The 13916-nt window shown below is 53.6% G+C and overlaps 1 protein-coding gene across 1 annotated transcript in view; it reads right to left on the minus strand.

Annotated features, from left to right (window-relative positions):
* Positions 1-13916, minus strand: part of PNPLA7 (patatin like phospholipase domain containing 7) — a 75087-nt gene that overhangs the window by 37603 nt on the left and 23568 nt on the right. Inside the window, exons 15-19 of the mRNA XM_007947078.1 lie at positions 12227-12432; positions 9343-9474; positions 3828-3951; positions 2786-2899; positions 2329-2398 (exon numbers count right to left, since the gene is read on the minus strand). Of these exons, the coding sequence (XP_007945269.1) occupies positions 2329-2398; positions 2786-2899; positions 3828-3951; positions 9343-9474; positions 12227-12432 (646 nt within the window). The remainder of the gene's footprint in view (positions 1-2328; positions 2399-2785; positions 2900-3827; positions 3952-9342; positions 9475-12226; positions 12433-13916) is intronic.

Below are 13916 nucleotides of genomic sequence, written 5' to 3' on the forward strand. Positions count from 1 at the left end.
AGGGGTCCAGGATTATCTTCTGTGTCTGTGTTAATTGGTTTCCCTTTTCTTTGTTGAAGAGGGTCTGTGCAGTCTTTCTGCCTAGTCCGCCATCTTGCCAGATCTCTTCTGAATTTTAGTATAATCTTATTACAGAAGAACGTGCCTATCACCAGGAGCACAGAAACCAAACTCATAGCCACCCAATTGTGTCACAGCGACCCCCACTGGGTTTTCCGAGGCCATGGAGTCAGGGGTACCATGGAGTCAGGAGAACCATTGAGGAAGGAGTACCACAGAGCCAGGAGAGCCACGGAGCCAAGAGTGCCACTGAGTCAGGAGAGCCATACAGCCAGGAGTACCGTGTAGTCAGGAGTATCATTGACCCCTGTGTGTTGGCCTTGCATCCTGACCTTGATAAATTCACTTCCTAATTCCAAATTTTTAGAGATTGTTTGGAATTTTCCACATAGACAATCATGTTGTCTGCAATTTATATAAAGACAATTTTACTTCTTTTACAAGAATGACTTTCATTGCTCTGATGGCATTGCCCAGAACTTCCAGTGCAACACTGAATAGTAGTGGTGGGGGCGGAAATCCTGCCATGGTCTTCATCTTAGGGCAATGGAGGCAGTCGGCCACCTTTAAGCTCAGTGTTAGCTGTCAGTTTTTCATGCCCTGTTTTAGGTTAAGGAGGTTTCCTTGTAGTCCCAGTTGGCTGGTTTTAATTGTTAACAGGTGCTGAGTTTTGTCAAATGCTTTTTCTGTATGTGTTATTATGATCGTCTGGTTTTCTTACTCTGTTCATCAGCATGGGGAGTTGTGTTGGTTGCTTCTGAATGCTGAGCCAGCCCTGCTCTCCTGGGATGAGCCCCATAGATTGTGATGTGTTTTCCTTCCATTCTGCTGAGTTCAGTTTGCTAACACTTTTGTATTTTCTCTGGTTCTGGTATCACACCAGCTTGGCTTCATAAAATGCAGTGATTATATGAATCTACACAGAACCCAAAAGCGTGTGGAACAAGTGAGGAACTGAGCGACGTGTGACGTCCTGCTGACTTCCTGGCCCTCATTCTGCTCTGTGATTATGGGGAAGGGGGTGTATACTACCTCTTTGTGCTATTTTTCAATCTAAAGTTATTTCCAAATGAAAAGCACTAATAATCGGCTTGTGATCATCACAAGAAGCCTCGCATGCGTTCCTGTTTCTCTTGCAGCAAACCTCTGAATTTTAGTATAATCTTATCACAGAAGAACATGCCTATCACCAAGAGCAGAGAAACCAAACTCACGGCCATCCAGTTGGGTCACAGCAACCCCTACTGGGTTTCCGAGGCTGGAAATCTTTATGGAAGTAGATTGCTCCATCTTCCTTCTACAGAGCAGCTGGTGGGCTTGAACCACTGACCTTCTGGTTAGCCGCCAAATGCCTTATCCACTATGCCACCAGAGCTCCTTGTTAGCAAGGGTATCACTATTGTTAAAAACATGTAAATAATATTGTGCCCACTTGAAGGGTCTGCATGAGCACTGTCACCTTCAGCAGCGGCCTGCCCTGGGGGACCAGTGACGGGGAGCATGCTGGTCATGAGATGGGCGCAGCTCACAGAACACTCCTGCTGCAATGGCAATGACCCTGGGCGCAAGGGCTGCAGGGTGCCCCTCCACCCCAACCACCTGCCCTCACCTGCTCACCCCTCCAGCAGACACTCATGCCATGTGGTGTGGGTGTGCCTCCTCCTGTCCTGAGGAGAATAAGGTGGGGAGGGGTGAGGGTACCACAGGGTTGTGGGGCTCAAGGGGCCTCAGTACAGCTGGAAGATGGCAGGCACCCAGGCGGTGGGTGGGGAGCTGAAGAGGGAGGGGCCTGAGACCCTGGGTAGCAGGTCCGGTGTGCCAGGGCCCTGCATGCTGCTTGAGCCCTCAGCAGACTAGGGCTAGAGCAGAAGAGGAGAGACAGACCGGACTGGAAGAACACGACCCTGAACGCAGAACATTCTCTTCACCTTCCATGGCTAACATGAGACAGGTGGAGCACTGCCTAACTGTGCCGTCAGTTCCTGACTCAGACCCGTCTCCCTCCAGTCAGAGGAAAAACCAGAAGACAGAGTGTCTATGTTCTCTCCTGCAGTAGGACCTCCCTCCAACGCTGCCCACGCCCAGACCACACCGAGCACAATCTTCCTGGCACTGCCAACACCCGAATGTCCGTGCTCTCAGAGGCGTTGCTGGTGGCTCAGGCGCCTCCTGAGTGGGGGCCCACAACCCTCTCGTGTGGCCATGTCGCCTCCCTCAGAGCAGGGGGCACTCCCGTGGTGCAGCCCGGGAGGCTGAGGGCACGCTCACCTGCTGCGGTGCCCTGCTGGAGGCTGCCCAGGATTTTTTCACCTAAGAGGTGGATCAGCCGGGTCACCACCTAGGAGAGAAAACAGGCCCCAAGCTGGGCGGCGTAGCCCAGGAAAGCCTGGATACTCCTGGGGTGCTCCCAGTGACAGACGCAGGGAGTAGACACTTGACCCACTTCTCAAAAAGGGCCGTGGGTCATGCTGGCCTGGAGCGGACAGGGAAGCAGGTCCACAAAGTGATTCCTCACTGCCAGGGGCAGTCAGTGGATGTGACCCCCCCACCCCATTCCACCTGTCCCAAAGCCCTTCTCTCTGTGTCCTCCACCCCTTTGAAACCACAAGCTGCTCCTCCAGACCACGTCTGCCACCCTTGCCCTGGCATGGACATGCTGCTCGCCTCAAGGTTGACACTGCCTGGCCAGCACCTTGCTTCTGAACAGCTAGGGCCACATGGTTACCTGGGGGTACTTGCGTTTAATGGACGTCAGGGCTCCCACAGGCAGCTTGGCCAGCTCCGAGTCCCGCACGGCGTGCACCGTGGTGGCCCTGGCCTGGTGAGTCAGCATCTCCACCTGGGAGAGAAGTCGAACAGCGTGGCTGCTCAGAACCTCGCCCAAAGGACAGCGGAGCCCTGGCCAAAGGTGCCGGCTGGCAGGAGCGACAGCCAAAGCAGGGGGAAATCAGGGCCCTGGGACTTGCTGGAAGTCAGTGGGCCCTGTGCTCCTCCCAGCAAGATGTGGACAAGAGGAGGGAATGCACCCTATCCCTTGGGCCAGGGCCCAAAGGCTGTCAGATGCCTGGCCACTCAGGGGGCCAGGAGCAGGGTGCAAGGGACAGGCCCTGGTGGGGTGGGCTCTCAGGGACCCTCCAACCAGGGAAGGGCCACAGAGGGTGTGCGGGCATTCTCCACTCCCCTTCCATGAGCCCCAACCTCAGTAAGTAATGGCCTTCCTAACGAGCCTTCCAACGGAGGCCTAGTCACCAATGGGTAGGGGCAGGGGTGCAAGACGAAGTGCCACACCGCCTGGGGGAGGCAGCTCTTCTACTGGGAGAGATGCCAGGGTGTCTCTCAGGGTCTCACTCAGGCCCACAGACAGCAACTGTCCACATGCTGGGGGTGGAGTCCACCTTTGCTTGGGGACACAGACACAGTGACAGAGGCCCCAGCCCTGGAACCTGCCCTCCCACACACACACTCCCTGGCCAGCCACACCCCCTGAAGACTTCTGCAGTGGACTCCTTTGCTCTTCCTGCCACCAATGCTTTGCTCAGTCTGGGAGTAAGCAAACCACCCAAAATTTAGGCTCTCAGAGCCCGGGCCACCCAACACATACCCCTAGCTGGCTTTAGGGGTGCAGATATCAAGGTCAGAAGTCAGAGCAGAGCTGCACCCCGGGGTTCATGCTTCCCAAGCACTTCCCTAAAGATGGCCCTTCCCACACCCAAGTGACCGCAGCATGGACGTGAGGGGGGCTCTGCCTGCGCCCCATGGAGTCTCACCACTCCAATGAGGTCTCCCCGGCCATACTCGCCCACCAAGCGCTTTTTCCCATCTTCCTTCCGGATGACCGAGCGCAGCCTGCCGCTGAGGACGATGTAGGTACAGTCCGACTTGTCTCCCTGCCTGGGGGGCAGACAGAGTCACTGAAGGGCAGAGGGAGGCCCCGGCCCCAAGACCCTTCCAGCCTTCTAGTCCCCCTCCTGAGTCTGAGCACCTCTCACCCTTCTGATCTCATCACACCCAGATTTCACTTGTGTTCTTCCCTCAGCCTCTGCCACCTGTCCCTCACGGGCTGTAAGGCCAGGAAGGAGCCTTGGTTTCAAAGGGGTGGGGGACACAGAGAGAAGGGCTTTGGGACAGGTGGACCAGGCCTGAGGTGTTGATGATGAGAAAATGAGCTCATCCCACCTCAGGATATATTGTGGAGACTCTGCCCTTGAGATCAAAAGAGCCCAGCCCATCACCTACCACCCACCACAGTACCGACTAAGGGGCTCGGGTGGCAAGCGGGTGAGGAATGTGGCTGCTGAGCAGCGGTGTGCCTGACCAAGCCATGGCATATGCATGCAAAAGGCTGGACAATACAGACTGAAGAATTACTGATGCACTTGAGTTATGTGTTGGCAAAGAATACTGAATATACTGGGGACTGCTAGAACAAGTCTCTCTTGGAAAAAGTGCAGACAGAAGGCTTCTTAGAAACGAGGGTGGCAAGACTTGATCTCACATGCTTTGGGCATATGACCTAGAGGGACTGCTCCCTGGAGAAGGACATTGTGAGTTGGGGCTGTGTGTCAACTTGGCTGGACCACAATTCTGAGTGGTTTAAGCACTTTTGATGTGGTTATTCCCATGATGAAATCTGACGTATACGCTTTGAGCAGCCAATCCATTGAAAGGGAGTTTCCCTAAGGGTGTGGCCTGCTTCCAATATACATGGACATCCCAGGAAAATTAGAGACTCTTCTGTGGATCTGGATCCTGTTGTGCTGCCTACAGCTGTCCGTGAGCCCACAGTCCACCATTCTGCCTGGTGATCTTGGATTCGTCATCCGCCGGAGACAACAGCCAGTATAGTGCCTGCCAACCTTGAGTTCGTCAGCCCCTGCAGCTGTGTGAGTTGGGAAAAGCCTGTAGCTTGATGTTTGATCCAGGAACTTTGGACTTGCCAGCCTCTATAACTGTGAGCCATTTTCCTAAGATAAATTTCTCTTTCTACTAACTTAGCTTTTCTAGAGAACCTGGCCCAACACAGACATCATGCTCAGTAAAGTACAGGGTCAGTCAGAGAAAAAGAAGACCTTCAATGACATGAACTAACATAGTGACTACAACAATGGGGTCAAACGCAGCATTGCCTATGAGGATGGCTGAGGACTGGGCAGTATTTTGTTCTGTTGTACATGGGGTTATGAGTCAAGTTGGAACAGACTCAACATCATCTAACAATAACAGTTAAAACAGAGGGAGAGAGAGCCATCTCAGAGAAGGAGAGGAATAAGGAGTAAGAAGCAAGGTCTCTGTTCACCTAAGAGTTTCTGGAAGAAAGCAGTGCTATCAAAAACACCAAATACTGTGGAGAACTGATGAAGTTAACATCCCGCAAAATTTTAATGTCCCGACTTCAACAAAAAGTCACAAGACAAAGAAAATGGAAACAATGGTACATCCAAGATGAAGGGATAGGAATTTTATTTATGGAAGCCTAAATACATGTGGACCTCGCCAGATGGAATACACAGGAATCAAAGCAACTACATCTGTGGAAAGAGATGATGGAGAAGGTCAATATCATCAGTCAGAACAAGGCCAGGGGCCAACTGTGGAACAGACCATCAACTGCTCATGTGCAAGTTCAAGTTGAAACTGAAAAAAAATTGAAACAAGTCCATGAGAACCAAAAGACAACTTTGAGTGTATCCCACCTGAATTTAGAGACCGTCTGAAGAAAAATTTGATGCACTGAACACCAGTGACCAAAGACCCAACGAACTGAAGAACAACATCAAGGACATCAGACATAAAGAAAGCAAAAGGTCATCAAAAAGATGGAAAAGGAAGAAAAGACCAAAACAGGGGTGAGAAGAGACTCTGAAACTTGCTTTTGAGTGGGGAGTAGCAGAAGTAAGCGGAAGCAATGATGGTGTAAGTGAGCTGAACAGAAGATTTCAAAGAGCAGCTTGAGATGACAGAGGGAACAGTGAAATGTGCAAAGACTTGGAGAGAGAAAATCAACAGGGAAGATATGCTTGGCAATTCTCAAGCTGAAAGAACTGAGGAAAAAGCCTCAAGTTGAGATACTGAAGGATTCTATGAGGAAAATATCGAATGACGCAGGAAGCATTAAAGAAGATGGAAGGAATACAGAGTCACTGGACCAAAAAGTATTGGTCAACATTCAACCATTTCAAGAGGTAGCATATGATTAAGAACCAATGGTATTGAAGGAAGAAGTCCAAGCCGCACTGAAGGCACTAGCCAAACAAGGCCCTGGGAACTGACAAAATACCCATTGAGACGTTTCAACAGATGGATGCAACACTGGAGGTGCTCACTTGTGTATGCTAAGAAATCTGGAAGACCAACTGACCTGGCCAATTGACCAGAAAAGAACCATATGTGACCATTCTAAAGAAAGATGATCCAACAGAATGTGGAAATTATCAAACAATATCATCAATATCACACACAAGTAAAATCTTGCTGAAGATAATTCAAAGACGGTTGTAGCAGTATACTGACAGGGAACTGCCAGAAATTCAAGCTGGATTCTAAAGAGGACACTGAACAAGGGATATCATTGCTGATGTCAGATGGATCTTGGCTGAAACCAAAGAATACCAGAGAGATATTCACCTGTTTCACTGACTATGTGAAGGCATTTGACTGTGTGGGTCACAAGAAATTATGATAACATTGCAAAGAATGGGAATTCCAGAATACTTAATTGTGCTCATAGGAACCTGTACATAAACCAAGAGGCCATTGTTCAAACAGAACAAGGGGATACTACATGGTTTAAAATCAGAAAGGGAGTGTGTCAGAGTTGTATTCTTTCACCATACTTATTCAATCCGTATGCTGAACAAATAATTCAAGAAGATGGACTATATGAAGAAGAACACTGCATCAGGATAGGAGGAAGACTCATTAACAACCTGTGATATGCAGACGACATAACCTTGCTTGTTGAAAGTGAAGATAACTTGAAGCACTTACTGATGAAGATTAAAAACTACAGTCCGCAGTATGGATTACACCTCAACATAAAGAAAACGAAAATCCTCACAACTAGACCAATAAGTAACATCGTGATAAATGGAGAAAAGATTGCAATTGTTAAGGACTTAATTTTACTTAGATCCACAATCAACACCCATGGAAGTGTCAAGAAATCCAAAGACATATTGTACTGGGTCAATCTGTTGCAAATAACTCTTTAAAGTTTAAGAGCAAAGACGTCACTTTGAAGCCTAAGGTGCGGCTAACCCAAGCCATGGTATTTTCAATTGCCTCATTGGCATGTGAGAGCTGGACAATGACTAAGGAAGACTGTAGAATTGATGTATTTGACTTGTGGTATTTGGAAAGAATACTGAACGTACCATGGACTGTTAGAAGAACGATCAAATGTCTTGGGGGAAATACGGCCAGAATGTTCCTTCGAAGTGAGAATGGCCTGACCTCACTTCACCTACTGTGGCTAAGTTGTCAGAGGGGACCAGCCCCTTGAGAAGGGTATCACGTTAGGTAAAGCAGAGGGCTGGCGAAAACGGGAAAAGCCCTCAAGCAGACGGCTGTGACGACGGGCTTAAGCAAAGCAACTGTGAGGACAGTCCAGGAGAGGGTAGGGTTTCTGTCTGCAGTGCAGAGGGTCTACGACTGGGGACCAACTCAAGGGCACCTAACAACAGCAAACACTGAATAAAGTGGAAGAATACAAGGCAAACTACTGTTGTTGTTATTATTGGGTGCCCCTGAGTCCGTTCTGACCCATGGGTTGCCTGGGACCGTGGCAGCTTTGTGGGGCTGGGGAGCAGCAGGCTTTCCCCACATGGACTTCCAGGGAGACCAGTCATGGTGTCAGAGTCTGAGCTAGGGGCTGTTCCCTGTGCTCAGGCAGGCCGTGTGTCATCTGCAGGAGCCAGGAGCCATGGTACCCAAAGGAGGAAAGACAGAAACTGTGGGAGAAGTGGTGTTCGTACCTGTGAGACTTGTCATTGACTTGGGCCCACCTGCAGGTTCTCGGACTCCATCCGGTTCAGAATCCCTCAGGGCCAAGCAAAGATTTCTTGGTGTAGGTGCAGGGAGGGCCCAGACCTAGACCTGATCATGCCTCTATCTTCCCAGAATTCTCTGTCATCATTTAATTCTTCTTCTGGATATTCCTCAAGACTTTTATGAAGAGAGCTAGCTCCCCAGTGAGCTGTCTCCTCCTGGCAGAGGGGTGGTTTGCTCATTTTGGTCTGGGAGGAGCATGAGAGAGAGAACGGCCAGATGACTGCAGGCTTCTTACCAGATGAGGGCATGGTGCTGCGTGCTCAGACAGGGACACCCCTGCTCACTGTCCACTCAGCACTGAATTGAGGAGCACGAGCCACACGTCTGAGGAGGTGAGGGTGGCAGTGCTGGTGAAGAGCAGCCTCCCAGCAGTAGGTGCAAAGACCCTGCAGCAGGAACACTCCAGGAGGGACTGACAATTAGATCCACGTGGCCCAGGGAGGTCAGAGTTGGGGACCAGCCCCCTGTGCTACGTGGACATGAGGGGCCTGGATGCCCAGTGGAGTAAGACAGCAGGCAGCAGGCCACAGGCCACACACACTTGGACAGGCACCCGAGACAAGGCTGGGCTGGAGTGATGGGTCTGGAATTCAGCCTAGGCAGGGCAGTCCAGCGATGGGTCTGTTATGGACTGGGATGCTATGAGTTGGACAACTTGCCGGCACCTAACACATGTGATGTGATGCCATCTGGGAGCTGGGTTTTCTCTGTTATGTCAAGGAGCCACGGCAGCACAGGCTGAGTCTATAGCCAGTCACTTTGGAAGTTACAACAGGAGCAGATTAGGCCGAGACAAGAAAGCACAGAGGCAGACAGATGTCATGCGGTCACCAGGGAACAGAAGCTAAGAAGAAACAAGACCTCCCACAGGGCTGACCTACAGAGAAAACAGCCCCTCCGAACTCCAGCTTCTAGTCTCCATGAGAAAGTAACTTTCTGTTCCCTAAAGCACCCACTGGTGGTACTTCCAAGTCACAGAGGAAGCTAGGGCAGCGTCCCAGAGCATAGCTTCCAGCTCTGTGGGGTCCTGGGGCTTCTGTGCTCCCCTCCCAATGCATCTGAGGACAAAGGATACAGGGGAGCTGGCCCAGAGCCAGGACCAGGTGACAGAAACAAAGGTCATCCAGATTTCAGGGCAACCAGGTGTCCCAGCCAGGCCTGTGGTAGGCCTGACCTGGGGAACTCATGCCCAGCCTGGGCCTCCCCTTTGTCCTGCACACCCGTGGGCCTCACCTGTAGATTGCACGCCCGGCTTCCACCTCCATCCAGTCCAGCGCAAAATCGATCTGCCTCACGAAGGAAGACATGCGCTTCACGACTGTGTGAGCAACACCCAAGACGACGGACGGCTGCTGTCGCATGATCCTGCCAGGGAGGCCCGGGGAGAGTTGTTCCAGGCGCCCGCCACCTGCCCTGTCCTACCAGGACCTTCTTCACTTCAGAGGCACTGCCGAGATGGGGTGAGACCACAGCCTCTACGGCCCGCACGTTCTGAGCGGCGCTGAGCCCCGATGTCCCCATTTGTAAAGCACACACCATGATGCCTACTTGCCGGTGACACAGGAACTGGACAAGGTCCAGGCAGAGCATACAGTGGCCAGCCCCTGCTCCCTGATGCCCCTGCCCTGGTGTGACACTGCCCGCTGTGTGTGCATGGCTGTTGGCTCTCAAGACTTTGGGGCTCCTTCCCACAAATACTGCCCCCAGCACAAGCTGCATGATGCCCCACCCACTCATACAGGCTCTCTTTGCAGGTGAATGATAACATGCACATCACCTGGAGAGACAGAAACTACAGCCTGATGAGGGCGGAGGGACATGAGGAGCGTGGCTGAGACCATGGGGGGGGGGCAACTGATGTGAGGAGCGTATCTGAGATCACAGGGAGGGACAGAGGGACATGAGCAGCTCTGAGACCACAGGAAAAGACAGAGGGACGTGAGGAGCCTGAGACCACAGGGGGTGGTGGTGAGGAACATGAGGAGCATGGCCGAGACCATGGGGGGGGGGCAACTGATGTGAGGAGCGTATCTGAGATCACAGGGAGGGACAGAGGGACGTGAGGAGCGCTGCTGAGACCACACTGTAGGCTGTGGGCTAGGAAGCGTGAGCAGCAGAGACTCCTGGGGGCTCCAGTGGGCAGCAGGTACAGGACCATCACATAGGCCTGAGGGGGTGCTGGTGGCCGGGGGCACCAGCTGACTCATGTCACAGCCCTGCTGGATGCTCGGGGCCAACAGAAACCTAGGCCAAGGGCAGGGGTGGGAGGGACACTCAGCTGGCAGGCTGCTGTCGGACAGGGTGTGGGGAGAGGCTGAGGGGATGCTGGGCCAAGGCCATGGAAAGCAGCATCACAGCTGAGGTGAGGGGGAACCGGGCGAACCTGCAGATGAGCTGAGTGTCAGACACCCCTGGGAAAGGGCCTGGACTCAGGAGAGACAGCACCAGGAGACAAGGATTTGGTGCTTCTGGCTGCAGAACAAGAGGGGCTCCCCGAGGACACCACATGGGAGCTGCAGCACTGGGGGACTGTCATGCCTGCCCTGCACACAGGGACGGAGCAGACGAGCAGAACAAGGGCCCGGGTGTGAAGGTTAAAGGGGCCAGGTCATCGTGTCTACAGCATGCCCCTCACCCTTGCTCTCGTGGCCTGGAAGGGGCAAGAAGGCCACCGCCGAGAGAGGGGCAAATCCCAGGAAGCAATCTCAGGCCAGAGCAGGGGGATCCAGGGGGAGGTATCAGCCAGACTCCCCACTGCTTCGCCAAAGTCATGAGGGGATGAGGGTTAGGGATAGTCCTTAGTCTGTTAGTTCTTGGGGACCACCAAGGAGGGATGGGCTCTGTGCACAGTGACCCTCCTGACCACAGGGCCCCTGGGGACAGCAAGTGACAAAGTCTGAGCCCCCAGCTGGGCAGGCCTCCCCCTGGGACACAACTAGGGCCACGACTGGGGTTGGGGTGGCAGGACTCACAGCCCAACATCCCCAGAAGATTGTAAGTCAAGATTCCCCCAGGCCCCCACGAGTGGCACTGACTTCTGGTCTCTGTCCAGTGGGTGGCTGTAAGTGCTCCACCATGCACCACTAGCCACCAGACCCCACTCCACTCCCCGAGATCCAAGAACAAGATCAATTTTCAAATCTTGGCCCCACTGTCCTTGCCTCTCTACTCCAGGACTCTGTCCCCTACATGTGAACACCACCCACCGTCCTTGCCTCCCTACTGTGGGACTCTGTTCCTTACAGTGTGAGCCCAAGCCTACCGGCAGACACCCCTCTGGTACCTGGTGCAGACTGCAGCACCAAGCAGGACCCTGATACCCCTGGTCCCTGGTGGGGACCCACAGGAGTCCACAAAACAGGGCTCTCCCACTGTCCCCACAAGCCTTGAAGCAACTTGACAAGACAAGCAGCATGGTGCCCCAACACCCAATGCTCCATTTGCCCTCAGTGGGGCCTGGGCCAGAGAGGCGCACAGAGCGGCATCCTGCCTGCTCCAAAGCACTGGGAGGGGGGCGGGTGCAGGGAGCCAAACTGCAGAGGGATGGACACGGAAAAGTCCTGCAGCAGAGACTTGGGAAATGCCACAGGAGCAGTGGCAGGCCTGAGGCTGTGCTAGGCCCTCAGGCAGAGAAACCAGGGTCTCTACAGGTGGGGGGCTGAGCACAGGAGCCACAGATGTCCTCTGGGAGCCTACACTGTGATGATTCCCCAGCACCACCCAGTGACCCTGGGGACTTGAGTGGCCTTAGGATCAAACTGCAAAGAATAAGCCAGGCGAGAGAGTGAAGAAACAAGGCAACAGCATTGACTGTCCACCCAACCATCGACTCAGCCTGCCGCCCATGCACACACACATACTTTAACATAGGTACACAAATACATGTGCACACACATTCATGCGTCACTCGTGGGCACACACGCTTCCATACATAAACACACATCCCCACATGCAGGCCACCACACACACACGTCATCACACGCACAGCCACGCACACCATCAGTGTACCAACACACATGCCTGTGAACACACGTGCTAGTATGCATGTGCAAACGCACATGCCTGCACCATCACCCACACACCACTGTGCACGTGCACGGCCCGGGGCGAGGCTCACTCATAGAAGTGTGCCTTGGAGATAGACAGGAAGCAGCAGTCTCTGTTGGCCTTGATGGTGAAGATTAGGGGCTCGCCCGTGAGCACAGCCAGCTGGCCCACCATCTCCCCGGGGTGTGTGATGAACAGGCAGGTGTCCTCCTCACTGTCGATCTCACGCTGGTACACGTGGAGCAGCCCCGAGACCACGAAGAGGATGTTAACGTCCTGAGTAGACAAGGGGGCGTGAGCTCACAGCAGCAGTCACCACCCCTCGTCAACCTGTCTACACCCTGCAGTCCATCCATGGCCTGGCCTGGCTGTCTGCTTGTCACCCTCAGGCAGGTCTGAAGCCCCAGCACTGAGGCAGCTGAGCTGATGCTAAGGAGGGTGGGCAAAGACCAGCCACACATCCTGCCCAGCACCCTCTGAGGCCCCATGGGCAGCGATGGTACCCCCTTTGTCCCTTAGGAACAGCCCTTGTGCCCCAGCTTCCCCAGCTCTGCCGCTCCGAGGCTCTGAGGGTCCTGCCTCTTTGCCAAGCAGCACCAACACAGGAAGAGCCTTACCCCCAAGCTTCCTGCTACCCCTCAATGTGTCCAGCTCACGTCCTCAGGATGTACCCCTGCCATGGCCCATGTTACCCTGGCCCCTCTCGCCTACCTGCAGCATCACCCTGTCGAGGCAGCTGGCTCTGCCCTGCTACCAGACCCACCATGTGACACCCTGCTCCTTGCTGCAGAGCACTGGCCCCAAAGGCACTCATCTAAGCCACCTGTTTCCTGACTTGCCCCAACCAGGTGAGCCAGGTAGAGGAAGGGTTTGGTTGGCAGGCATCCCCAACCCCGGAGAGAGCCTTCCAGCCCGGCCACTCAGGAACCCAACCTCAGGAACGTTCTAGCAGACATGACTGAGGCCATTCAAACCAGTGCTGCCAGTCTCCCACATCTCCACACTCCCTCTTCTCCTGCCTGACCCCACCACCTCATCCCCTTGCAGCCCCCAGTGAGCTAAGCCCGGCACCGGTGGCACACAGCCCACAGGCCTCTGCTCTCATGCTGCCGTGTCACACACCCACATGTCACACACCATGGAATAAATCACGACCCAGCAGGAGGGGCTTAAGGTTCCCAGTCAGAACCCACACCTCTACACCATCAACTCACACCAGGAGGCCTGTTATTAGCAAGAGAATGCTAGAAAAAACTTTTTACAAGACCCTGTAACACTGTACACCCAGGCCAGCTGACCTAATCCAGCAATGTCCCAGGGCACCTCAGAAGCACCTAGGAACATCTTAGGAGCAACCCACGAACACCTTGGAGTTGTTTGAAGATCTGTCAGAGGCAAAGGAAGCTGGACACCGAAAACTTAGGAATCTTAAGGAGACGATTCGACGGTCTCAGTAAATTCACCAAATTGTGCACTCATCTCCAATCTAGCCTTAGAACATTCCCATCAGCCAAAATGACCCTTGGGCACGCCTCAGCCAGTCCCATCCTCTGTGCTGTGATCACCGTCCACTTCCTGTGTCTGCAGACTTGCCTCCTCTGGGCGCTTGGCATCCACGAAGGGTCATCCAGGCTGTGACACTGTGGGCTGAGCCATGTTCCATCTCGTGGACCACCGCCTCTATGCCCTGGCTGCTGGCGGACACCGTTCCACCACGTGGACCACCGCCTCTATGCCCTGGCTGCTGGCGGACACCGTTC

This window comes from Orycteropus afer, unplaced genomic scaffold (assembly GCF_000298275.1).
Source record: "Orycteropus afer afer isolate SDZICR_OR568_19922 unplaced genomic scaffold, OryAfe1.0 scaffold00174, whole genome shotgun sequence".
Taxonomy (NCBI): domain Eukaryota; kingdom Metazoa; phylum Chordata; class Mammalia; order Tubulidentata; family Orycteropodidae; genus Orycteropus; species Orycteropus afer.